Genomic DNA, 26,974 nt, shown 5'->3' on the forward strand with positions numbered 1-26,974 from the left:
ACCAGGTCGTCTAGCTGTTGGCAGATAGACAGGGTTACACTTCTGAAGTCGTACGTGGCAGCCACGTTCACCCCACATGCCTGCTCCGTGGCCGTTGCTTAGCAACCAGGGATTTTTTTTTTTTTTTTTTTAGAGAAAACATTAATAGTATTTGGCATCTTCTTCATGGCAATACTGAGGATTTAGAAATATTGTTCTGTCCCTTTGAACTGTGCTGCAGCTGAGGTCCAAATATGAATTATGTCGGTGCAGCGTTTTTCTAGTTTTCGAAGCGCGTTACAATCAAAGTAAACAGATTAACATGAGGTTAAACAGGGAAACAACATCATAGGGTGGGAATATGAACACTGATTATATTACATAAATCTTCAAGTAAGTTTTGAGTATTATGTTGCTGACTGTGGTCCTGTTTATTGTCGCAAACACTCTGCTTCTTATGTCCTGATTGTGTCTCTCTGTTTCGTGCCCTCTGAGAGTCTATTTCTGTAATTGGGTAAGAACCTCTCTCTGCTGTGAAGAACTCTTTGAAGCACATTGCCTGGTTTTTAGGGTAGCATCAGCCATCTGTGAGTGCATCTGTATCGCAGTGTGTACAGTGTGTGTATGCAGTGTGCAGGAAAATGAATAACTGCCCAAACAATTTACCTGCTCTGTTCAACTTAAATGGATTAAAAGAGTATTCGGTGGATTTAAATGACATTTGTCTCATAGCCACATGGATTGCCAGTTAGTTTGTCTGCTCTCCATCCCCTCCTCTTCAGTAAAAGCACTCTTTACTCTTAAAAGCGTCCTCCTTAAACCTAAAGGCAGCTCTGCAGAGCCTCTAGACTGGCCTAACAAAGGCTAACATCAGGGTCAAAAGTATAAAATTATGACGTTAATGATGTGTTAGTTTGTCCATAGAAGGAACTTTCATATTTTTAATTAAACTCTGGTTGGTCTCACCTGAAAGACATCTGAAAATGTAGCTGTCAGCCTCCAGGAGTACTGTAACCCAGTCCGACTTTAGGAAACATCCAGATACACATGGTTTTACTGGTTTAAGGAGATTGTTACATCTGATAGATGGTTTCTCATGCATAGAAAGCAAAACACAGCAAACCGCCGGCTGGTTAGATGCTCACATCCAGCCGTTTGTGTTTTTATTAATATGTATCTTGAAGACAAGAGAAGGAACGCTACAGCAAACAGTGTAGACAAATCCATTATGCTTTTCTTCAAGAAACTAACAGCAAAAACTGAAGCAAACTATTTTTATATCGTGCCCCGGAGCTTAACACAAAGAACGTAGGTGTGATTGCATCCTCACAGGGCTTTCACACCAAAAGTGCAAGTTCTGCATTTCCATCAACTCACTTGAATGTCTGACCTCCGCAACGTGCAGTGAATGAAATTCTGCCTCTGACAGGAGATGGAAACGATGACGGAAAAGATTTGACAGCAGAGAAGAATGGAACTAAATTTAGTGCCTCTCTGAATTCACGGCTCTGTAAACTGCTCTCCAATCCTACCAGTACTTCAGTAAAAAAGGATACTGCAGTAGGTTATAAGATAAGATAAGATAAGATAAGATATACTTTATTGTCGCTGAGGGGAAATTTGACTTGGGCGGTTTTGTTCTGCTCTTTATTCTTAGCACTCAGTGCAAACTATTCATTCTTATTTGGTCTTTAACCAAACAATTAGGGCTGCAACTAACAAATATTTTAATATTCGACCAATCAGATGATTATTTTTATGTCAGACATTTGTAAAAATTGAAGATGCAACCTAAAATGTCCCGACTGACATTCACAACTCAAAAAATATACAGTTTGCTGTCATAGAGGACTAAATAAACCAGGTGAAAAAATCACATTTAAGATGCTGAAACCACAGAATTTTAGCTTATTTTCTTAAAAAATCATTCAAAACACTTCAATCAATTATCAAAACAGTTTTTAATCAGTTCATTTTCTGTTGATCGACTAATCAATTAATCGACTAATCATTGCAGATCTGCAATTAATCATGGCATCCTGTCCTAACACTCATGCATTGCCCAAAGTTTATTCGTAACACATTTCAACAACAAAGTCATTCACAGTGCTTTACATAAAACATAAAAGGCATCAAGACAAAATGTAAAAGAAACACATTATAAAAATACACATTTAAAATACAATTAAATTAGTATAATATTAACAGTAATTAGTATAAGTCACTCTAGATAACTGCATCAGTTAAATGTCAATAACTAACACAAGTAAGGTCATAGTCTCAAGGTTACTGGCTTTCCTCAGCAGCTACTGACAGTGAACTTTAAGAAAGACACCATCGGCTGCATCTGTGTTTGTCAGTGTTCGGCCGTAGAGTCATGTGATCATACTGGACATCTCGTTGGAGTCTGATATGATGTAACTGAGCAGGTGAGTGTGTGTGTGATGAGGGAAGACCCCAGTTGATGAGGCGTTTTTGGATGATTATAATGTAACTTGTGTACTGTGTCATTTATCTTGATGACGTCAAGCGGCATCCGGAGCAATGTGTCTCCTCTTTCCTGTGCTTGCTGGGGTTGCCAGGCAACAGCTGTCCAATCATCCTCCTCTCCCCCTCTCCCTGTTTTCCCTCCTCTCTTCATACAGCTCATGTGTGAAGGTCATTCCTCCTTCCCTCTCTCTCTCTCTCTCTCTCTCTCTCTTACTCTCACAATCTCAATCCTGTCCCCTTTCAGTCAGACGACAGGAAGTAGGTAGAGAACAGGAAGTGATGTAAGCGCACAGAATGCTGCTTTGGAGTATCAAGACTAAGCCCCACAACTATAGGTTTTAATGTGGTGTAGTGTAAAGGGGCCAAGTCTAATAAGCTGAGGTTTGCAGTGTTCTGAATATGTAATGCATTGTTTAATCAATAACTCCGCTGTTCTGTGTCGCTGCAGGATGACTGGGCTTCTTCAACAGGGCCAAATAAACAAATCAGTGTAAATAAGTAGAAATCAATTAATGTGGATCGTATCTCAGATATGGAACTACGACAAAGTTTATGATCGAATGAAAGATCCGATTACAAACTTTTGTCCTGAAACTCAAAAAAACAAAAGATTCCTACAGCAGCGTTTACGAGGAGTCCGGGTGTAATAATACTTTTTGTTGTCTTTTCACCGACCTAAAAATCAATGTAACAGTAGACTGCATGCCGTTAGAGGATGTCTCCGTTATAAAGACAAAGTCATTCTGTAAATGACTGTAATGTCACTCTGCTCTCTGTGATTTAGACCAAATACTGTGGAAGCTGCTGGCTGTTTACGGGTGATTCGCTTCAGTTGCAGCAGATTGTGTTTGTTTGTGTATGTGAGTATGTGTGGGGGTGTGTGTGTGTGAGTGCACAGTGAAAATGGTTTCTTCCACATGCAGTTGCTAGCCTAAACCCAGTCTGCTTTTGATTCCTGGCCCCTTTATCTCCCATTAGGCCTTATAAGTAATTGGCCTCATTAACTGGTATCGTTACCATATATCAGTCTCATCCTCTGCTGTCCTGATCCCACTCTCACTCAGTCTCCTCAGTAAACAGGTAAATAGACTATTGAAAGCTGCGCTCTGACACAACAAATCTATTTTAATGTCTCAGTGACTGTTGCCTCTTTTTCTATATTTGTCTTTTTAAATGAGTCTCTTAAATGAGTGCTTTGTGTTGTTTTAAATTTGAGAAATCTATTTCTTATTACTCATCAAGAAACAATAGCTTTGCTAATCTTACATCCTTACTTCTAGTGGGCCAAAATGTTCTGTTTGTCCTGAAGGTTGCAGTGTGTTTTCATAAATCCTTTCTTTATGTACAGTCGGCATTTTTAGATATCTAAGCCACAGCTTGTCAGGCTCAGCTCTACATTGTCAGACTTTGCTCATCTTTCATGAGCTTAAGCTCGTCAGCATTATCTTTACTTTGGCTCAGCCGTGCTCTAAACTGACATATGAACGTTGGCAACCGCCTCAAAGCACAGCTAATGTTAGTGTTAGCATGTTAACATGTCTACATTTAGTATGTTGACGTGCATGTTAACCAATTGGATGTTTACATGTTAACATGCCAGCATGTCAAAGCATGGGCTTGCTAACATTTTAAATATTAAAAGTCACAGAGCATGTTAGCATGTTAACATGCCACACTAATATTCATCTCAATGTACAGCTGAGCCAGATGGGAGATATCTTGTCTTTTCATTTCATGGCAATCCATCCAATAGTTGTTGAGATATTTCAAGTCAAGTCATCTTTTATTTATAGTATATAACCCAATAATACAAATCACAAATTTACAAAGGGGCTTTACAATCTGTACAGCATCCTCGACCCTTAGACTCTCATTTAGAATAAGGAAAACTGCCCAAAAAACAGGGAAAAAATGGAAGAAACCTCAGGGAGGAGAGACAGAGGAGGGATCCTCTGGACCAGTGATGGAATGACCGACCTTGCCATCAGTAGAGCCCAATAAATAATCATTTTTACAACAAATTACATATGACATCTGTTGCAAATTGAGTTGGCAAAAACCTAAATGATGTATGCATATTAGTACCGATCTTCTTCCCCTTTTCGATGTATGCTGCATATGCAACTGCCTCACTCATACATCACAGCGTGCATTAAGCTTTGACCTGTAGTTTTGTGTCGGCTCTGCAGTATATGAGGAAGTGTGTGTGCGTGAATGAGGGAGCGTGTGTAGGTGTGTGTGTGTGTAGGTGTAGTTGTGTGTGTGGGTGTGTGTGCAGTGAGAACATCAATGGAGCGGTGATGATATCAGCAGTCTCTCTAAGAGCAAACAGTAAACTGAGACAGAGATCTGCTGTTATATTTTTATTCTTTCAATCAATTTAAGTTTTATTTGAGATATTTTGGCAACACTTTTAATGCAGTATTCATTCCAGTAAAGCTTTTAGAATTAGACTAAATTGAGACAGCGATGCTGAGGAACACAGAGAAGAAGGTCAAAGTCAGGTTGTGTATCTGTGATTTAAAACAGAGTCGGTCAGGAGTTATATTAGAGAGCTGGAGTCGCTCTCTGAAACCTTTCTCTGATAAAAGCAGTCTGAATGCTACTGCAGTACGTGATTGAACTGAAGACATTTGAATAAAGTATTTTTTTGAGATGTTACTGCAGTAGTTGAATCCTCAGTGTTACAGTAGTGAATTGTAAATCCACACACAGAGAGCTTAAGGCCCACTTTGTATTACATTATCCTCAGTTAAATGGATATCTGCTCCAGGACTGACTATTACATAAAACCTGACCATGCAGTTATTTCTTTTATTGGAGACACTACAGCAGTTATTTTCTAGTATTCAACAGCTTCAACATGTTGGTTCGGTGAGAGAAAAACTAATTAAAACACCTGCACCTGGTCATGATCACTAAACAAAGCTCTTAGTTTATCTTTTGATTTGTTCCCTCAGGTAATCTCCTGTAACTGTGTCAGTCTGTACCTGCTGATTCTGACCTGAATACGTCTCAGTCTGCATCTTCCTCTGCCTGCGCTGCAACCCCGCCGTTAAGACTCTTATCCTTCCCAGTGAGCTCTGCTTTGACGGGCCTTCGTGCACATCAGAAGGGTTTAGAGCCAAATGTGTTGGCTTTATATCCATTTTCAGCTGTATTTTGCAACACACAAATTCAGTAGACTATTGATTCCAGCAAGATTTTAAAGGAAAGTCACTATTTTGTAATAAAAAGTAATCAAAAAATATTTAGTTTTAACAATAACACATGAAAAAAAGCTCAGTCTCTCTCTCAAAGTGATGCTTTTACAGCAGCACAGAGGAGCAGAGGTAACTTTTTAGGTAGATGGGACAACAGCACTCATCTCTTGCTTCTAGCTGGGCAATGGAAAATGGAAAATATCCATTAAATCATCTCCAGTAGTCCAGTCCATGGAGACCAGTAGTCCTAATGGGGACCAAAGCCTGGTCCTAATGAGGCAAAACGTAATTTCTGAGGTCCTGGTTAAGGTTAGAGTCAGGCATGAATTAGTTATGGTTAAAGGTACACCACATATGACCCACTAGAAGTTTGTGACGGTGTATTTATCTGCAGAGACCCCGCCCTCTGCCTGTGATTTATTATTTTATTATTATTTTGTTTAGGCGGTGGGTGTGTAGCCCCCAGCCAATAACAGATCAGGATGTGAAGTCAGGACTCGTAGCGTAGCGACCGGGTTACATCACTGTGTTTTTATGATTCAGTGCTTCCCCTGCTTCTCCTCTCTCTCCTCTGCTGTGTGCGGAGTGCGTCTGTGTGCTGCTCCTCCGCTGTCTGTGTGTCTGTTTGACCGACACACACACACACATGCAGAGCAGAGAGCGGGTGTGTTTATTTGTGCTTTAGAACGTAACCGCTGTGAAACTATCGGAAAATAACGTTTTATTTCTCTGATTCACAGCTTTGTTCTTGCCAGCATCGCTCGTTCTCTTCATTCACTCTCTAGTTCGCTCGACTGCCTCTCTCTCTCTCTCTCTCTCTCTCTCTCTCTCTCTCTCTCTCTCTCTCTCTCTCTCTCTTTCTTTTTCTCTCTCTCTTGCTCGTTGGCCGGAGAGGAGGGGCCAACTTTGCAATTTCTTGCATAGTAAACCTTTAAAGGTTTTTTAAGGTTGTTTTTTTTCACCTTTATTTATTCAGCGGGGAGTTTAACTGAGAGCAACGCTCAGGAACGCCCTGATCACATTCACACAGTTACACAGTCATATCTGGAAGCTGCCCAGTACAACCAGTGTGATCTGCTGGCCACTGAGCAGTTGGGGTTAAGGGCACCTCTGTGGTGGTAATGAGGGAGGGGTGAGCGCTGCTTTTCACTTTCCCCACCCAGATTTACATCGAACTTATGACCTTACAGTCTCAAACTCAAGGTTAAGGTTTGGGTTAAACTGTCCACAGTGAATCAAAGTCAGTGTGTGTGTGTGTGTGTGTGTGTGTGTGTGTGTGTGTGTGTGTGTGTGTGTGAACAGTACAGTGCACATCTCTCTTTTTTCATGTATCTCTGTAACAACATGATCGATGAACCAGACATGATGAATCATTACGACAGAGGTGTAGTTGGGCAGCATATTTATAATCTTTTATAATTTATATGTGTTTGCCTTGTTTCTATAAACCACTGCAGGTCATGTAAATGCAACTTTGTCACTGAATGCAGTAAAATCTTGACTTCAAATCTTCAATTCTTTTCTTCTTTTCTTTTTGTTTGTTTTTGTTTTTTTGTCATGTCAACATTAGCATTTTGCTAACAAGCGGAAATCACACCACCAGTTGTGTGTCAAATGATATCGCAAATAGTTTTCATTTAGGGCAAACAATACATAATGTAATAAGGAAACCATGAGGATGATAATGGCTTTTGTTGCTGCTGTCGCCTGCAGTTCCATCACATGCATCACTTCCTGCACACTGAGGAGTTTCTCCCTGGAAAGAGCTGTGTGCCACTTAGTGTTTGGAACAGTAAAAGCCTCTAAAGTATTAGCAGAAAATAGCTTGAATCTAAAACATGTCACCAGTTATTCGTTTAAAAAGTGAGAGCTCTGTGGTCGCCGTTTGGTTGGAGGAGCGGGTTTTTCACACGTGGAGCAAATATTGACACAATAGCTTCATCCTGACAGACACGCTGACCGGCCGAGTGCGAGCAGCAGCAGCGTCGTCGCTCAGGAGCAGATGTCTGCTGCGATATACAGACCAGACAGCAGAATGAGGACGGACGCTCTTATGGCCCATCTGTTAGCGTTAACATCATCAGAGTCCCCAGTCTCCGTCCTTCAGGATGCTTCTTCACTTTGCCTACTTCTTCTTCTTCTGGATTTTGATTAGTCATTTTGTTTTGGCTTACATATTCTCTCAGTGTTTGAATCATCTTCAGTCACATCATGTAATCACTTTAAACTTGTGGTGTATTCTAATATTAGAAGCAGTTTCAGAGGGATACTTCCTGATGTCACAGTTTTCTATAATACATTAATAATTAAACTTGTAGCTACGGCATGAAAGTATTTATATGTTTTGCTCTTCCTTCACTAGATGGACAGGCAAAGCTGAGACCCAATGAGTGTCAGAACCACATTAAACTTTAAAAAGAAAATACAGAAGTCGCTGTATGTGTCGGACGTGAGTCTTCAGATGGTTTTGGATCTGGTTTCTGTTGGATACTGTTAGTATGTGCAGTGGAATAAGTGGTCCTCCTTGAATCGAGTATGTATGAGTGCGGAGTAGCAGCTCTGAGCCTGTGGGCGAAGCCGCTCGAGCCCACGCGGCCCTCCCACTCGCCGCAGAGGACGGCAGGCATCAGCAGCCGGAGAAAGGCTACACCAGCCGGCTGACGTAACGCGCTAACACTGACTCAGGACGGTGAGTGGTGTAGAGTAGCCCGCTGTACACCTTGTAATTCCTCTCTGATTTCTGTGTGTGTGGTTACAGTCAGTATGTACACACATTTACACCTCGGAGATACAAATTTATAAACCCCAGTCATCTCCAGGTTGCTTTTTTGCTTGTTTCTTCTTCACTTGTATGCAGAAAGTTTGTGAGATTAGTGTTTGTTTTTTTGATTATTATTATTCTAACCTTGATTTGATAGAGCTTGTGTCATTTATGCAATAGGAATATATTTTCCATACATGGAAATTTTATGTTTTACAATATGTTTATTATATATTTGCAGGATATTGTGGAATATATTAAATGCTGTACTTTCAAAATACCAGAAATTATTGCCACTTAAATGTAAAATGTATTATCATATACAGTGTTTTTCATATATGGTATTCACCAAACACTACATACACAGTATCTGATCAAAAGAAAAATACTATTGTAATATGGTTATATTGTAATGTGTGATATTGTATATTCTCGTATGTAATGTAGAAGAAGAGAAGTCTCTCCATTAATTAAAATACACTGTATTTTCACCTTAATGCATATAAACAATACAAAAATAGCTTTTTAGGGGAATTGTTGGACTTCTGTGATGTCATTAGTGTTACTTTGTTATTTGCTTTTATAACTTTACTCACATTCATAACTTGGACCTGTCTGTGTAACCCAAAGATGTAATCACAGCTCATCCAGGATGTTGGTCCGGAAACCGTTTTATCACCTCGGTGCCGTCCGGTTTCCAGTCATCGGACAGAGCTCTGTATGTCTGTAGATTTGATGATAACCTGAGTGACTCAGGAGAGAGATGTGGTCCTCTGTGGACGATGATGAGTCACTGCTCAAAGTTATTTTACCCTCTTTCTGAAATGTCCTGGCAGAGTCTGAAATTACCACCTGCCAAGCAGCTAATGCTGCAAAATGTAGTTTTTGGCAGAAAAATGCGTCAGAATATCAAGTTGGATCAGCTTCTGTTACAGAGTACCTTAAATACCCCGTCCTAATTCTCTCAAAATAGGCTATTTATTGATTGTGACTTTTGTTACTATAAATTATACTTGAATTATACCAAATTATACCCATAACCGCGACTCTAAATGTTAAAACATCACTCATAATTCAGTTTTTATGGCCACACCTTAAACACACCGAAGTTTAAATCAGCTTCTTACTGTGAGTGATGGGGTCCTTCTTGAACACATATGTTTTTCTGCTTAAGTTTGAGCAGTTCTGGTTAATTCAAATTAAATATTTTTTGTATTTGTGTTTTAACTGACTGGGGCTTAGTGCACCAATCAGTATTTAGCAACATTTGGGTTGTGCTGACATCAACAGACCACTGTCAGTCACATCTGCTTAAACCACAACCACACACTCCTAATGAAGCAGATTAGCTCAGGTTTTCAGTGTTAAACTCTTAAAAATGAACACACACACACTTAAAAACTGATTGTTGATCATTTAATCATGAATATTTAATATCATTGAGAAAAACTTCTGGGCAGCACCTTTAAAACCTTTTCAAAATGTTCAGTTGTACAAGAAGCATGGCTGCAACACTTGATTTATTTGAATAAATGTGAAGTAATATTAGTTAAATATGTACTACATGTCATTAGTAAATATTAATATTAGTTTTTTCCAAATGTAGACAAATAGAAGCCATAATGCCTCATAAATTCAATGTCTTTTAAAAGATAAATACAGATGCTTAATGGTAATATACTTAAATAGTTAATGTTAGTAAGTATGAAACAGTTTTTCGTGACCTTCCCAACACGAGTTTATTTTATCTTCTTTTCTGTTTGTATGTTTCTTTCAAATCTTTTTTCTCTCTGTTTTTGTCTTTCTGTCTTCAGTTCTCTTTTCTCTTATTCACACATACAAACACACGGACTGCAAAAGACGAATTACAATTGGATGGGGGAAGGTTTTTACTGTGGAGAGAAAAAGGAAGGGAGCAGGTGTACATAAGGAATGGTGGTGCGTTTGAGTGTGTGTATGTGTGTGTTTGTGTGTGTCTAAAGGGAGCGGGGGGGGTGGGGGGGGGGGGGGTCGTTCAGAATGGGATGAAGTACAAAAGGGGGCAGAAATATGAAAAAGAGAGGACAGAGAGAGAGAGAGAGAGAAGGGGGAAGGGGAGCGTGAGGTAATTTATGAGGCATTTTGATACGGCAAGGTTTAATCTCTCCATGTGCACACAAACACACACACACACACACACACACAAACACACACCTCCTAACCTAGTTCCACAGTGTCGGCACATAATTATCCGAACATGAGATCCAGAGAATATTTGCGGTAGTGAAGCCACAGACTGTATATGAAGAGAACGAAACAGACTCTGGATTTATGACGCTTTTATATTTTACAGATAGATTATTATGTTTATTATTATTGTGATGTTTAGATGCTACTGAATTATTTCAGTGTCTAGTTTCCAGTTTATGGCAGTAAATGATTTTTATGCCTCTGCGCCAGCGACCGCCGTGGTCGGAGGCTTTATGTTTTCGGGTCCGTCCTGCTCTTGTGAACAAGATATCTCAAGAACAGCTTGAGGGAATTTCTTCAAATTTGGCACAAACGTCCACTTGGACTCAAGGATGAACTGGTTAGATTTTTGTGGTCAAAGGTCAAAGGTCAAGGTCACTGTGACCTCACATCCATCCCATTTTCTCTCCTAAACGAGATATTTCAGGAACGCCTTGAGAGAATTTCTTCAAATTCGGCACAAACGTCCACTTGGACTGAAGGATGAGCTAGATTTTGGTGGTCAAAGGTCAAAGGTCACTGTGTCACTATGATTTTGCTGATATTGAGCAGGTGATTATTGTTGCACCACGTGACGAAGCTCTCTATCAGCCCTCTGTACCAGCACGTGAATCATATTTGTCAATACAGTGATGACTCCCATTTCTTCAAAAAATACACTTAACACCTTTTATTAAATTCCTTTAAAGTCTTCACTATAAATATCATATGAGTCTGGACAGACATGGATGTAAACTTCAACTCGACTGGGAGGCGGTATTTCTAGTTTTGATTGAAAAATAATGGAATTTGGGATATAATTTGACAGACGACGTCATTTTTCTGTTAGCAGAAAACGCTCATTTTACACCCGCTGCTCATGTCTTGAAGCGTTACTGCGTATTGGAAAAATACCGATAATTTTTAATAGAAAAACATATCAAGCTTCTTCTAGCCTGAATCTCATTAACTCATTTTATCAGAGCAGATGATCTGATTAGATTTTAGAGTATATTTTGAAATTAATTTGCTTAGTGATGAGAAAAAGTCATTTACGTGAAACTGATGCATAAAGATTTTGAGTTTATGTTAATATTTCCCAGTTTCTGTGTGTGTGAGACATAAATTAACTAATTAAGGTGGTAATTTTCTCTCTGAATGACCTTAGTATCATAACAGGTTGTGTTTAATATAGTGTGGTAATTATGGCATAACATTCAATTAAGTGCCTTTTGTTTCCGGTTTTTACCTGAAGTGTTATATTTGCATGTTAAACTTACTCTGTCTCACCACTCTTCCTCCTCCTCCTCCTCCTCCCCCTCTTCCTCTCCATCCAGGAGGGCCAGCAACTGATCCAGGAGAAGCCCGAGCTCAGCCCGGTGGTCCGGAGGAAGCTGGAGGAGATCAGGGAGTGCTGGCAGGATCTGGAGAGCACCACTCAGGCCAAAGCCCGCCAGCTCTTCGAGGCCAACAGGGCCGACCTGCTGGTACAGAGCTACGAAAGCCTGGACCAGAGACTGGGCCAGCTGGAGGGTCAACTGGCCTACGTAGACCAGGGACAGGACCTCACCAGCGTCAACAGGCAGCTCAAAAAACTACAGGTTTGTACAATTGAAAAGAAACTTTTTTTTTGGAGTTTCGATGGTTAGAAATAATCAGTATTTGACAGGAAAATAACAAAACAATGATGAGTTAGACTTTCTTCTGCATTAAAAAGACATTTTCTCCCAGACAAACATTAATATTTAAGAGCACAATTAGCAATAACAATTAAAGTTCACTCTTGCTCGTTTTATCAGTTTTGAAGGTACCGTACCTTTTGTTTTTTTGTTGCTGTTTTGTTGTTTTTGTGGTTTTAAGCCTTTTTATCAATCCAACAAGCAGACAAAGATATAACAGATGTCTCTATTTCCTCTGTAAGTTATTGAAGTTAACTGTTCTGGCACTTGTTGAGTCTGTGTTAGCCTCTAGTATCAGCCTTAGCAGACAGTTTATATGGTTTGATGACATTTCTGAGTAATTTTTTTGCCAGATATTTGTGCAATTTGGGGCAAAACATGATGTGAATTTATTATAATTATGCATTTTCATTGGTACAGATTGAAAATGTGTTGGTAAAATGATCATTCACCAAGAGTTCAAACACTTTTCTACCAGTTTGACCTGAATTGATTCTCTGCTTTTTACTCTACATGTTGAACTGTTTTCGTTATTATGGCCACACGTCGATGACATCACCTCATTAATATTTGAACAAACATCATGTTTGAAAATGACTAACAACAACATTTCTCACTCCGTGCCCGGATCCTTTTCCGTTCAGCTTTTCATCTCATTTCTGCGTCGTCAGACTCTTTTACTTTCACGCCAACATTCATTTTTAATTTGTTTTAATGGTTTTTTGAAAACATTATATCACATCAGCATTCCTACCGACCCGGTTAGCTTTCCTCAGAGTTTCATCCCAACATCATTCACAAATACTGATAACTGAAGCTTATTGATTAGTGTATTTTAAAATACAGATGCCTTTGTGCAGAATTTTATGATTGCTTGTCAACTAAATCAACAGATTTCGATGCCTTTTGATAATTGTTTTGTGACTGATTGGATACAATTTAATCTCTTTGTCCACTGTTATCTCGCCATGCTAATTGAACATAAGTTTAGGTCACTGCATTAAAATCAGTATTTCAATCAGTCAATATCGGTATTTAAATACTGAACACTGAGCAGCTGGTTCACGTGTTCTTCTGTTCAGACTGACTGTGGCTGATGAGAGATTACATCTCTGTACTGGTGTAACTACGGTGTTTTAATCAGGAAAAATAAGGAATAAATTTTTAATTTTGTTGCTTGTAAGCTTGTCAGCGCTGCTTGTAAGCTGATCAACTACTTGATTAACCTCATTGAACAGGGCAGCACCTCGCAGCTACGCAACCATCAGTGTATGAACGTGTGTTTGTCCTGTTCTCAGGTTGAAAGGTGCTCTATAAATGCAGCAACTTTATCATTTATCTTTTATTAAAACAACAAAAAATCAAAACATTACCTCAGAGTTTCCAACTGACACCAATTTCTTCTCTTTTCTTTTTATTTAGACTGGTTAATTCCTTGTGTAAATACAGTAGCACTCAGCCTGTAGAGGTTTTTTAAACAGACATGAATCTCTGTGACATACAGGTGGCATCACTGGGCTGCAAAGATTCCCTCAAGACCAGACTAGACTTTTATTCTCTGAGGTCTTTTAAGGGAGATGTATGTGAGGTTTTATCAGATAGTGATGGCTCTAAATAAGTTAAAAGTTTCTTTTTTCTTTTACTTCACATCTGACTGATCGAGCATCATGAAACTCTCTCGATCATCGGAGCAAATAATGACATCCAACCTCCAGGATTAAAATTCAATTGTCTGCAATAACATGTTGGTTTCAGTAATTAAATATCCACTAATTTTAATTTCATGGAGGTAGAAATATGATGTCGGGATGAAAGTCTTTGCTTGCCCTCCAACAGCGATGGTTTGGAGGAAGTCAGACTCTTTGCGCAGCAGGTGTGACCCGGTCTGGCGCACAGATTCATCATCCTTTCATTACTTCATCATTTCACCAGACATCTCTCACTCTCCTCTCCCACAGCATGCCGCTTACAGCTTCCTTTAACAGGCCGCCATTAGCACTGCTTTACCACATCATCCTAACTCCAAACCAAACTCCACTACCCAGCATCCATCCTGACAAGGGGTACAGTAAGCTTCACTACACTTCATGTCTATCAACTGTTCTTTTTTTGCTGTTTTGGGTTATTTTTCCATCTCCGATCTGCTTTCATGTCCATCATTCATCACATTTGCTGAACTTTTTTCAGTGTATGTAGGAATATTTTAAAATCTATATAGATTCAAAGAGTCATTTATTTTCTTTCATGATGTTTTTACCCTTTTACCATTTTAATGCTTTAACTGCAGGCGTTACAAGCAACACATTACGAGTACAGTCTTATTGTGCTTTGTTTAAAGTGATGGGCCACAATCTAGGACTGCACTTTTTATCATATTGTTTCCTTATAATTGTGTGTATCCACTATGGAAAAAACATGTGTTTTTAACTTAAAACTGTATATATAATGTTATCATGGTAAGTTTAAAATTCATTTTCAAAATAAGATTTTTGGTTTTTAACTAAAATTTTGTGACCAGTGTGTAGGATTTAGTGGCATCTAGTGGTGAGGTTGCCTCCCCCTCCCCTTCCAAGCATGTAGGAGAACCTACGGTAGCTGCAAAACTTACAAAATATGCAAAAGCCCCTCTCTAGAGCCAGTTTGTCCATTCTGGGCTACTGTAGAAACATGTTGGTGCAACATGGCGGGCTCTGTGGAAGAGGACCTGCTTCCTCTGTAGATATAAAGGGCTCATTCTAAAGTAACAAAAACACAACAATTCTTATTTTCAGGTGATTATACACTAATTAAAACTTATGAATATTATATTCCATTCCTGCCAAGTCGTCCCGCTTGCTGCCACTAAATTCTACACATTGCACCTTTAAATGTAAGTTCGGTAAAAATGAAAGATGTGATTTCATTCATTTATATATTTCTGTCACACCCTTTACATCCCATCTTTATCTTCTTTCCCATGATAACATGTTTATTCTTCACCTCCACCCATGTTACTCTCTCCTCTTTCTCACCTGCCTCAATGCTTCTCTCCTAATCAACACGTTCCTCCGTCCACTTGATAACTTCCACTCTACGCCCCCTTCTCCTCCACTGTTCTCCTCCACTGTTCTCCTCCTCCTCCTCCTCTTCCTCCTCCCCCTCAGACCATGGAGTGTCAGATGGAGGAGTGGTACAAAGAGGTGGGGCAGCTCCAGGTGCAAGCGGCCTCGATACCACAGCAGACGCAGGTCAAGGAGACGGTTGCTGAGCAACAGGCGGCCGTGGAGGCCAGGATGGTGCGTCTGATCGAGCCGCTGAAAGAGAGACGACGCATCCTGCTGGCGTCCAAGGAAGTTCACCAAGTCGGACGAGACCTGGAGGATGAGATTGTGAGTTTGATGGTCGCCGGGCAACACACACACACACACACACACTTGTTTCATCATTTAAAGGGACACTGCTTTGACTTGCATTAATTCCAATTGCGCTTTTTTCGTAGTGAACCAAAATTGATTCATTTTTGTCAAATCAATCTGTCACGTTTTATTTTTCAATTGTTGACTTTACAAATGAATTATAAAATAGGAAAACCTGACATGTTTTAGTATTTTTTGCATGTTTTTCAAATCTTTTAGTGTGACTTTTCACACCGAGTTAAGATGCATCCAAATTCTTTAAATGTTTCTTTAATTAGATCCTCCTGTAAATTTAACTGACATGATCAGAGCAAACCAAACGTGCAAATGCACCAAAATTTTAAAATCCAGGTGAGAAAAGATAAGAATGATTAATAAGATTCAGCAAGATACTGTTACTGTTAATTTACAATTTCTAAATGCACATTTTCTCTTGATGCAAACCCACAAACTGTACACACAGCTGGACAAATATTCACTAATGTGTGTCTTGTTGTGGTTGTAGTTGTGGGTCCAGGAGCGCCTCCCGATGGCCATGAGTCAGGAGCACGGCTCCTCTCTGCAGGCCGTCCAGCAGCTCATGAAGAAGAACCAGGTAAGAAAATCAGAATAGCTACTGATTCACAGTTTTGATCCAATACATAACTTAAGTAATAAGTTAATACACTTTCAACTCACCCTGATCAAGTCACATAGAGACGATGTTCAACATAAAAAGGATCTAAACAGTCACCTCTTCTGTCTTCTTCTTCCTCTCCTCCAGACACTTCAGAGGGAGCTACAGGGCCACAGGAGCAGGATCGAGGACGTCCTGGAGAGGGCGGGGATCATAACCTCCATACGCAGCCCTGAAGCCGACTGCGTCAGGGCGGGTCACGACCAGCTGGCCCAGTTGTGGGCTCTGCTCTGGGCTGAGACCGAGAGAAGGCAGCTGATCCTGGACGCCATGTACCAGGCCCAGCAGTACTACTTCGACACAGCTGAGGTGGAGGCCTGGCTGAGCGAGCAGGAGCTGCACATGATGAACGAGGAGAAGGGGAAGGTGTGTGAGCGATTGTCTGAAAGTTCCTGGCCATTTTAAATATATAATAACTAATAAATTACTCATTATCAGTCTCAAACTTGCTGCTACATGAATCTCTGCTGGTCTCACAACGTTTTAGACACAAAACTTTGATTTAAATTCCTCTTTTGTGCTTCATCTCATCTAGTTGGACCCTAATCTGACTTACAGGATATTGTATATAAAGAGACAGGATGCAGAATTTGTGCTGTGTGTGTGTATATTCTTTTTAAAGTGAAACTTGTTTGTGCCGTTTTCTCCTCCCTCCAGGATGAGCCGAGCACATTGCAGCTGCTGAAGAAACACTTGGTCCTGGAACAGACCATCGAGGACTACGCCGAGACCATCGGCCTGCTGTCACAGCAGTGTCGACAGCTGCTGGAGATGGGACACCCAGACTGGTGAGCATGTAAACAAGACGCGCAGATACATGAGCTAAGATGTTCTGTCATCATAAAATTTATCACAGGAATTCAGCATTATGACCACATTAGAAACGGTTTGATTTTATCGCTCTCATTCTCTTTCTGACAAAAGTCAGTCGCCAAATTAAAACGTAAAGTTGTTCACAGCCGTTATTTTTAGTTCTAAAGCTCAAAAACTCAAACTGACTGTCATACATCTTGCTCGATATGATTGATCTGTCGAGGACGAATGTGAGGACTCGACTGTTGTTTCACACAATCAATCTTTAACAAAGCGTATGTCAAATGAAAGATGAGCAGGAATTTCAACAATTGCAGCACAGACACAAAGATCTGTCATTGTCACTAACCCTGACAAGGACAAAGACAATATTTGAATTATAAAAAGATGCTCTTAGTGCTGCAAGCATTGATTGTATGTGGTTGTTACAAGTAAAGCGCCATCGCCCACATCCCTTGTACCTCTAACGCCTTTGTACCTACTGTGGGTAACTAAAGATGAGAGTCTTCTATACTTGACCTGACACGCTTTCTCCTCTCTCTTCAACAGCGAGCAGATCAGCAAGCGTCAGTCGCAGATCGACCGTCTGTACGTGTCTCTGAAGGACCTGGTGGAGGAGAGGAAGAGCCGTCTGGAGCAGCAGTACTGGCTCTACCAGCTCAACAGGGAGGTAGACGAGCTGGAGCAGTGGATCGCTCAGAGGGAGGTGGTCGCCAGCTCGCCCGAACTGGGTCAAGACTATGAGCATGTCACTGTAAGTGTGTCAGCTGATAGTGTCTGTGGATTAATAATAGATTTAAGAAGCCTCGTTTAAAAATTACACAGAGACATGGTCTCATTTGACTGTTTATTATGTCAAGTTACAACTGTTAATTGGATGATTTTATTCATTTTTGATGTGCCTGTGAATGAGTAACGTATCTAAAAGCACATGAAGAGTACTAGATGTTCATTTACTAACAATCTAAAACAAGAGATTATTTTCCGCTCTTGTTCTATTTCCCTCCCTCCTCCCTCTTCCAGGTCCTGCAGGAGAAATTCACAGAGTTTGCGTCAGAGACGGGCAGCGTGGGGCAGGAACGAGTGACGGCCGTCAACCAGATGGTGGATGAGCTCATCGATTACGGCCACGCCGAGGCCGCCACCATCGCTGAATGGAAGGACGGGGTGAACGAGGCCTGGGCCGACCTGCTGGAGCTGATGGAGACCCGGGCGCAGATGCTCGCCGCCTCACACCAACTACACAAGTTCTTCTCTGACTGCAGAGAGGTAAGATGAACGAGCGACGAAGTTGAAGTGAAACGCAAAAAGACACAAGACGTTGGAACTATTAGCTATTTGATACCATATAGTACAATATTGTTTGGTGTAATGATAACAGCTTATTAATCATTTAGGGGAATATCAATGTAATACAACATATATAATAAATAAGGCTTATTATTTTCTGTTTTTTAAAGAAAGTTTACAGTGAACAGGGCCTTCTGTGATGAGGACAGCTTGAAAAATAAAAAAAAGTGGGGGAGAAAATGTAAATTAGTTGCTGATTATGCACCAATGTCCTTCAAAGTAAGCAAACTATTCAGTTTTTCTGCCAGAAATAAAACAATCAATCACTTCAATTTGATAGGCTACAGTGAGATTTTATGCATTAGTTAGAATTAATTGTTGTCGAGTGCAAACATTTTAGCTCCAAAACGTCAGCTGCCATGTACTGCCATGAGTTTATTTTGAAAATATTATATAAACCCAAGATTTGTGGACATTTCTTAACCCGCAGTGGAGAAATTTAATCAATCGATGGCAGTTAAGCCTTAAAAACATAAAACTTTTTCTACTTTTTCTACACAGATCTCACAAACCACACAGACATTGTATGAACTAAAGATGTTTTATACTTTCCCCCACACACTGCACACATTAAACTTTTCTGCACTGCTTTATGATCTTTTTTTTCTTCAGGTTTTGGCCCAGATTGAGGACAAACATCGAAGGCTGCCTGAAGTTCAGGATCGGCAGGGCAGCACCGCCAACACCAGCACCCTGCAGAGACTCCTGCACAGCTTCGAGCAGGACATACAGCTGCTGGTCACGCAGGTACGGCAACATGCACATGAACACACAGCATGTTAAATTACCTGCTTTTAGTATTCACTGACCTCAAGACACATGTAGGGAAGAATCACAAAGACCTCCTCCTCTGACGATGATCGCCCTGTAATGGTTCACAGGAGAGATGCTAATGCTAATTTTTCACATGTACTTCAAGGCCTGCAGACATTTGTTTAGCATGCATGAGGTGAAGGTGATCATGTTGAATCGGTAAGATAGCAATGATGATACTGGAGTTTGTGATTGGCTTTCTACTGCAGAATTATCATCAAAAATCCCCACATTTCTTGGAATAAATCGTCTGTCCTTGTGTACTGATATTCTTTTCTTGTATTTTGTTCTATTCTACACATTTTAAGTGCAGTGTAATACCAATAAAACCAATTTGAATGAATTAAATAATAGTTCAAATATTTTTGTTTAACCTCATCTCTGTCATGCACCTGGGGAACAGAGACAGCGGCACATTTTACTAAAGAAAGATGCAAAAATCACAGCTGCTCGACGGCAGCTCCAGTGACGGAGCCTGTACCGTTTGTCTCTGACTAAACACACAGCTGTCAGAGCAGCTGTGTTTTGTGCGTCATTCGGAAAAAAAACAAAATCTTTCCCTTTCTATAATTTAATTTCTTTTCTTTCCTTGTTCAGCTTAGCATTCCCCTAAAATCTACGCTTCCGCTCTGCCAGGTGCGTCAGCTGCAGGAGAGCGCGGCCCAGCTGAGGACGGTGTACGCCGGCGAGAAGGCGGAAACCATCGCCTGCCACGAGCACGAGGTGATGCAGTGCTGGAAGGAGCTGCTGACGTCCTGCGAGGAATGTCGGGTGCAGATCACCACGGAGACGGACAAGCTGAGGTTCTTCAGCATGGTCCGAGATCAGATCATGTGGATGGATTCGATCATCTGTCAGATAGGATCAGGAGAGAAACCCAGGTATCCGTACTACCGGAGCAGGAACGCAGAATCTGTTACAACCTCACCTTTCATATGAAGATATAACGACCAGAGGGACAAGAGTTCAAGTTACAAAAACTTTTTTTAAGTAAAGAATAAGAGGAATTTTTGTAATCCAGTGTAATCTGTGAGATTCAGGTGTTGCAAATGACCAAAAATATCATCCTGCAGCCAACAAGTAGCCAACAGGAGGGCTCCATGAAATGAATCACTACATTAACAGCAATATTCACCACATTTTAGCTGTAACACATGTGTTTTAAATCTCAATAAATCATAAATAAATCTTTATCAGGCTGAAACAAAACCTGTTAGAACAGAACATGGTAATCTAGCCTTTGATATGTTTTTATTCTCAGTTGGAGCTGTGATCAACAACTCCATGACAACCTGAATTACTTCTAAAACACACCAGTCTGTCTAACACACCAGTCAAAAATAGTTTTACAGTACAGTTCTCTGTGTATAGTCAGTCAGCAGTGTGGAAAACCAATTAGGAGTTGGTGTCTGTGTATGGTGAGCTAACTGTGTGTGTGTGTGTGTGTTCTGTGTTGCCTGCAGGGACGTGTCTTCAGTAGAAGTGTTGATGAACTATCACCAGAGTCTGAAGAGTGAAGTGGAGGCTCGCAGTCAGAGCACGCTGGAGTGTATCGAGATGGGAAAGACTCTGCTGGCTGCTAGAAACCCTGCAGCTGAAGAGGTGAGATGAGGAGATAATTATTTTAAACTTCAGTTAGACTTTAGAAAAAGTAAATATTTTTACACTACAAGTCCTCTACAAAATTCCTCATGTTGAGTATTGACCAGGGTCCTACGGACTTTGAAAATCATTGAATGTTTGTGGAAAAAAAGGCCTTAAAACTTTTCTGAGAAAAAATTCATAACCGTAAGAGCACTTTAACTTGGACCCCCAAACTCATCAACAAGCCTTGTTTCTCATTCATGCATCAGAGCTCACATCCTGATGAAAACCCAGGAATCAACAATAACACAAGATTTGTTTTGACCTGTTGAATTTTAACAAAAAAAATACTTTAAATTCACAGCAAAGTCTTTAAATTTAATATTCAAAGAGTGTTGATCTAAATTGATTGATATACAGATGAGGAGATATTTATTTACAGATACAGGTTTTATTTCTTAGGTTGACGTATCGCCGGCATTCAAACTGCTGTGAAATGAAGTAGTGTTAAAGCTTTTCAGGCTTTCAGAAAACTATCAGCAATCTCACTTTGAGTTTTCATTTTTCTATTCACTCTCAGATCAAGGAGAAGCTGGACAAGGTGATGGCTAAACAACATGAGCTGTCTGAGATGTGGGACAGGCACTGGGAAATGCTACAGCAATGTGAGTACACACACACAAGCACACACACGTAGGCCCAAAATAAATATAGACAGATGTAGAAACACCTAAAGATACAAAGATATAAGTATAAATACACATTTCATGCTCAGAGGAGAATGCAAAGTATAGGATATTTTTAATTTTTGTTTCTCTTCTCCTCCCTTCAGTGTTGGAGGTTCACCAGTTCGCCCAGGACGCGGTGGTGGCAGAGGCGTGGCTGACCGCACAGGAGCCGTTCATTAACAGCAACGAGCTGGGCGCGAGCGTAGACGAGGTGGAGCAGCTGATCCGTCGACATGAAGCTTTCCGCAAAGCCGCTGCCACCTGGGAGGAGCGATTCAGCTCACTGCGACGACTCACCACGGTATCATCATCATCATATTATAAAATGAAATCACTGTTGGCTAAGACTGGAGGATTTCCAAGATGGAGGAATATTTTATTTCCATAAAATATTCAGTGTCATGCACTCACATCAAAGCCCTGCGTTTTATTTAAAGCTGCTTCTGTTTCCTGTCCGCAGGTAGAAAAGTTGAAAGCCGAGCAAAGTAAACTACCCCCGACCCCCCTACTGGGGCGTAAAGTCTTCCTGGACCCCCAAGATGCTGCACCCGCTCTATCCACCCTTCCCCGTCTCCCGCTCTCCCCCGTCATGAGACAGACCATCTACGAGCAGAACGAAGCCAGCTCTCCTCCTTCGCCCTCGCCTGCCACCCCGACACCCTCGCCTTCATCCGTGGCTCGCCGGCTGGGCTCGACGGTCGCTAACTACACTCCCGTGATGAACGGTTCCAGTTACCGCCACTCCCTGGAGGCGCGGCACGGCAGCGTGGTGGGCGTGGCTGCGGGACTTGGCCAGCCCGCTCCTTCCTCCATCGCTTCAGTCGCCACAGCGGCCATGCTCGTCTCAGCCAACCAGGCGCGAGAAAGCACCAGCACGCTGAGAGACCAGGCAGTGAAGGTGATGACTCACCTACAGACGGGACAGGCGGCAAGGGAACCGGAGGCGAAATCATCCCCGTATCTACGGCAACCCAAAATCAAACACCTGGATGACGCGGTGACGCCGCTGCTCGTGGCCAGCCGGCTGGAGAAAGCGAGGGAGAGAGGGAGGGAGAGAGAGATGATGATGGGAGAGATAGGGACAGAGAAAGCAGAGGTGGCTGTGATGGCCGAGGTGGTGCTCCAGGAGCCGAGTCGGGAGAGACTACACAGCGAGCCCACCAGAGGGCCTCGGGGGTCCAGGACTGACCCGTTGGGCCAAGCTGAGCCCCAGGTCCAGACCCATACCCACCACAGGGACCACAGGATAGAACGGCAGCTGTCCAGCGAGCAGCTGATCCAGGCGCGCAGGGACGAGCTGCCTCAGGAGGTGTGGAGGGAACAAGCAGAGAGGCGGGAGAGACGGACGTTGGAGAGACAAACGTCCAGCGAGCAGGAGGGCCACGGGAGCCACGACGGCCGGCGGAGAGACAGGGACCGACACCGGCTGGAGAGACAGGAATCCAGTGAACATGACACCGGGAAGGAACACTCAGACAGACGCTCGGGAGGAGGGTGAGACTTTATGAAGCTGTTTGAGAGTTTACTGAGGTGTGTGCTTTTAGGTTATGTTGTTTGTCTTGTGTAATTCTTATATTTCAACACAACAAGGTAATTAGAAGGTTTTAACGGCATATAAATCGATATTTGGTTAAAGGAATATGTTTTAATTCATTTTTTGGAGGTGGAGTGTGATTCTCTAATCTGCATTTCTTCCACAGAGAGAAGAGATCCACCTTAGCAGAAATTGTAGAGCAGCTGCAAGAAAGAGAAGCTGCACAGGTCTGGAGATTTATGTGTTCTGCAATTCATTACAATGCAATGTTTGCAAATCCTCACAGCATTTATTGTTGTATGCTGTGTGTTTCAGCTCATGTGTGGTGTTTTTTTTATTGTTTCTTGGTCAAGTTTGCTCTAGATTACATTAAGCTGAACATATTTTACTTTTTCTCCAAAAAGAACATACTTATTGTATTGTAAAATACATATTCTTTAGATGATGGAAAAGACACTTGTGATTCAAAAGGCCATCAAAGATTACTTTTAAACCATTTAACCACATCCTGCAGGCCCGCGGTGAGGTGCCCCGCCTGCCTAACGGGTTACCAGAGAAGTCTTCCCGTCCTGAACGGCCCCGAGCTCGGGACAGGCCCAAACCACGGCGCCGACCGCGCCCCAAAGAGGCAGGAGAGACGACGCGGCGGTCCAGGTCCGCTCCGGCCCAGAGCAGCCCGGCGGTCCCCCAGCCACCAACACACACTGCACATCACGAGGGCTTCCTTTTCCGCAAGCTTGACATCGAGAGCCTGAAGAAGAGCACCAATAGGTGGGTGTTCAGGGTCATAATGACAAGCATAACATCTGGAAGAGCAGATGATAGAAGTCAGAGAGAAGGAGGTTAGACTCTGTTGTCATGAGTATCAGGCTGCAGGGATTCTGATTTATTAAATATAAAATGTGCATTGTCAAATAGTATTTGAAAGTATTGCTTAGAGTTTAATTTGGTTCTCCAGGAAGGTTATTTTGAACCTTATCGGAGTACCTTCAACTACCATTTGACACATGTTGGCTGCACATTGTTGTAAACTCTGCTGTCTGTTTCTGATGACATCACTGCTCCCTCCATGTTTTTTTTGACTCAACAGTAATAGACAGGGGCATGACTTTAGCATGCTAAGCTAACAAGCTAACACACTCCGCTGACATGTTGAAACACATGCATGACCGACACACCGGCTCAAGATCACACATGGTGCCTTAACAGTCGCCCCAGTGTGTGTGGGTCAACATGATACTGGCAAGCTGTACATCTCTATAGAAGCATGTATACATTAAGGTTTACGCATATTTAGTTATATATGACTGTTTGTTGTGATTAAAAAACAGATGTAAGACTCTCCTACATTATTCTCATATCAGGCTGGAGCTTTTTTTTCAATGTCGTCTCTGATCATAGGGATCAGAATGTGAAGTCAACGGTTTCATTAATTAAATCAGTAAAACGCAGAAATGTCACCGCATGTGAAAATGTCATGCATGTTGCCTCTTGATCTAACACAAGCCCACAGAAGAATAACGCACAGCTGAAGTGATTGGCTGATGGCGTACACTGGATTATAACCAGTAACCACACACACACACACACACACACACACACACACACACACACACACACACACACACACACACACACACACACAAACACTACCTGGCCTCCACAGATGACCTGCCCTGCTTCCTCCTGAGAGACACCAACGTCACAGTCTCTCTCTCTGCACTGCCCTCTAGCGGCTGGGCTGACCACGCACAGCTAAAAAACGCTCATCCCCCTTCCCAGCTGCGGATGAGTCCCACTCACGCGCCAACTTAAGGCAGTGGATGAATGTCTCGTATGTACATGCCCTGTTATGTACATGGCAAGGTAAAGCATAATCCTGAATGGCTTAAGTCCGGACAAGTGTGAATCTCCAAACGGCTCCTCGTTTGACTTAATTTATGCTCTCTGTTTGCTTCGGATTTGGATTTGATTGGAGGAGAAGATCCGCAGCGGGCGGCGGGCACCCTCAGATCTTTTCCTCCAATCGATACAGAGAAAGAGAGGAATCAGTTAGTCTTTGAGGAAGAGATTGAGATTCATCTTGTCTCATAGCTACATGATAAAGCACTGAGTATGTGTATGTGCACATTAATATTCTGGTATTATTCAGGATAACTAAGTGATCCTTATAATAGGATACGGTGCATGTGAATGGTGTATATTCTTTATATTAAACACCAGACGTGGTGTTATAAAAATATGTCGGTAGTCACATATAGAGAGTTGAAGTTCCACATCGCTTCTGGCTCAGAGCTGTCGGCACAGTTTCTAATTGAGGGTTTAATCCTAAAAAACTGAAACTCGTTCTACAGATTTTGTGTCCGTAAGATAAATGAATGTCAACCACTGTAAAGGATAGTAAAAATCTGAGCACTTAACTGTAAAAGATAGAGATAGCGGAGATAAAAGGTTGATTATTTTGTTAGAATTAAACATTTGCAGCTCTTATGTTGCCTTTACATTGTCCAATAATAACAAAAGAATGGGTCTCATAAGATCTTGGTCACAGTCTGTGTCAGACTATATGCTGTATCAGTTTTGAGACACAGTATAGTGTGATTAAGGCCTGATATAACTTGTAACTGTGATTTAAATGCAAGCAGACAATTTATCATCTTGTGTCATCCATCTGCTCACAAACAAAACAATAAACAAACCAAAGCGCTGGCAAATTTTATGCATTAAAAAAGGAGAGTTTAGGGAAAAGAGGGAAACATGAAAAGCCAATTATGCAAAATGAGTTTGAGGTAAATATGTTTTTTTGTCATTTTAGGTCATATTCTGATTGGTTGGTGTCGTAGCAGCAGTCACAATGTGAGAATTTGGTCCTAAATTTATGACCAAAGCTCTAAATCAGACGTCAGTGAATGTGTTTCAATCCAGGACGACCGTTTGTGATTTACAACCAAATATTTCACCACGTTTCTCCTGCAATTGTCAGCTTTAGTCAAAATCACACCGTGTGAAACTTTAAAGTCTAAATCTGAAGTCTAGGCCAACTTCACCATAAAATGAGGTTAGGATAAAGGTTAGCTATATATTTTTTTTGAAAAATCTAAATAAAAACTAGCATTTTCAACATTACAAATAAACTTTCACCTTCAAAATAACAGTTTTTTATCTTTATTAAAATAATGTAGTTCTTAAAGCTCTTGTCTGTATGATTAGAACATTTCTGACACTGTCCCAAAAAATCTTCAGCATCTTGTTATTATTGTTTTTCATTTTTTCATTAATTTCCCTTCACTTCATCTTCTCTTAAATTGAACCTCACTAGACTGTAGTGCTGATTTTAGCCGTTTAGACACCTTATCCCATGCACCGTTGGCTCTCTTCTCTTCCGGTCTGCCTCCATTGCAACATGAACTGTATTGTTAGTTCACAGATGTATTTGAAATCAGTATATTAAGCTGCACACAGACAGCGTGCTCTGAATAATACCTTTATTTGGGTGTAAGCTATGAATGCTGTGTGCATGTAAACACGCTCACAGAGGGGAAAAGAAGCATGACCAGACTTTTAGTTGTGTTGTTGCCAAAATGCCATTTAACCAAACTCCCCCCTCTCTGCTTTCTCCTTTCCCTCCTCGATGCTGCTGGCTGCTCCTCTCGTCTCCTCCAAGGTAAGTCATATATAAGCCCCCGAACGCTTGGACACGAACTGTACGTAGCCTCCCTCCCCCATCCCTCCATCCCCCACTTCCTCCCTCCATCATCCGT

The 26,974-nt window shown here is 41.4% G+C and overlaps 1 protein-coding gene across 9 annotated transcripts in view; it reads left to right on the forward strand.

The window, feature by feature from the left end:
* The window catches only part of LOC121898380 (spectrin beta chain, non-erythrocytic 4-like), an 82,820-nt gene that overhangs the window by 50,265 nt on the left and 5,581 nt on the right, over positions 1-26,974 (forward strand). For 7 of the 9 annotated variants that reach the window (XM_042413392.1, XM_042413390.1, XM_042413394.1 and 4 more), the window contains 15 exons: positions 11,979-12,242; positions 15,464-15,688; positions 16,221-16,310; positions 16,479-16,757; positions 17,049-17,179; positions 17,754-17,958; positions 18,228-18,473; positions 19,167-19,301; positions 20,004-20,248; positions 20,831-20,969; positions 21,532-21,616; positions 21,784-21,980; positions 22,140-23,173; positions 23,380-23,440; positions 23,728-23,984. In XM_042413392.1, the coding sequence (XP_042269326.1) occupies positions 11,979-12,242; positions 15,464-15,688; positions 16,221-16,310; positions 16,479-16,757; positions 17,049-17,179; positions 17,754-17,958; positions 18,228-18,473; positions 19,167-19,301; positions 20,004-20,248; positions 20,831-20,969; positions 21,532-21,616; positions 21,784-21,980; positions 22,140-23,173; positions 23,380-23,440; positions 23,728-23,984 (3,593 nt within the window). Of the gene's footprint in view, positions 1-11,978; positions 12,243-15,463; positions 15,689-16,220; positions 16,311-16,478; positions 16,758-17,048; positions 17,180-17,753; positions 17,959-18,227; positions 18,474-19,166; positions 19,302-20,003; positions 20,249-20,830; positions 20,970-21,531; positions 21,617-21,783; positions 21,981-22,139; positions 23,174-23,379; positions 23,441-23,727; positions 23,985-24,879; positions 26,972-26,974 lie in introns of those variants that run through there. The other 2 variants (XM_042413396.1, XM_042413397.1) reach the window with 2 other exon arrangements.

This window comes from Thunnus maccoyii, chromosome 6 (assembly GCF_910596095.1).
Source record: "Thunnus maccoyii chromosome 6, fThuMac1.1, whole genome shotgun sequence".
Lineage (NCBI taxonomy): Eukaryota > Metazoa > Chordata > Actinopteri > Scombriformes > Scombridae > Thunnus > Thunnus maccoyii.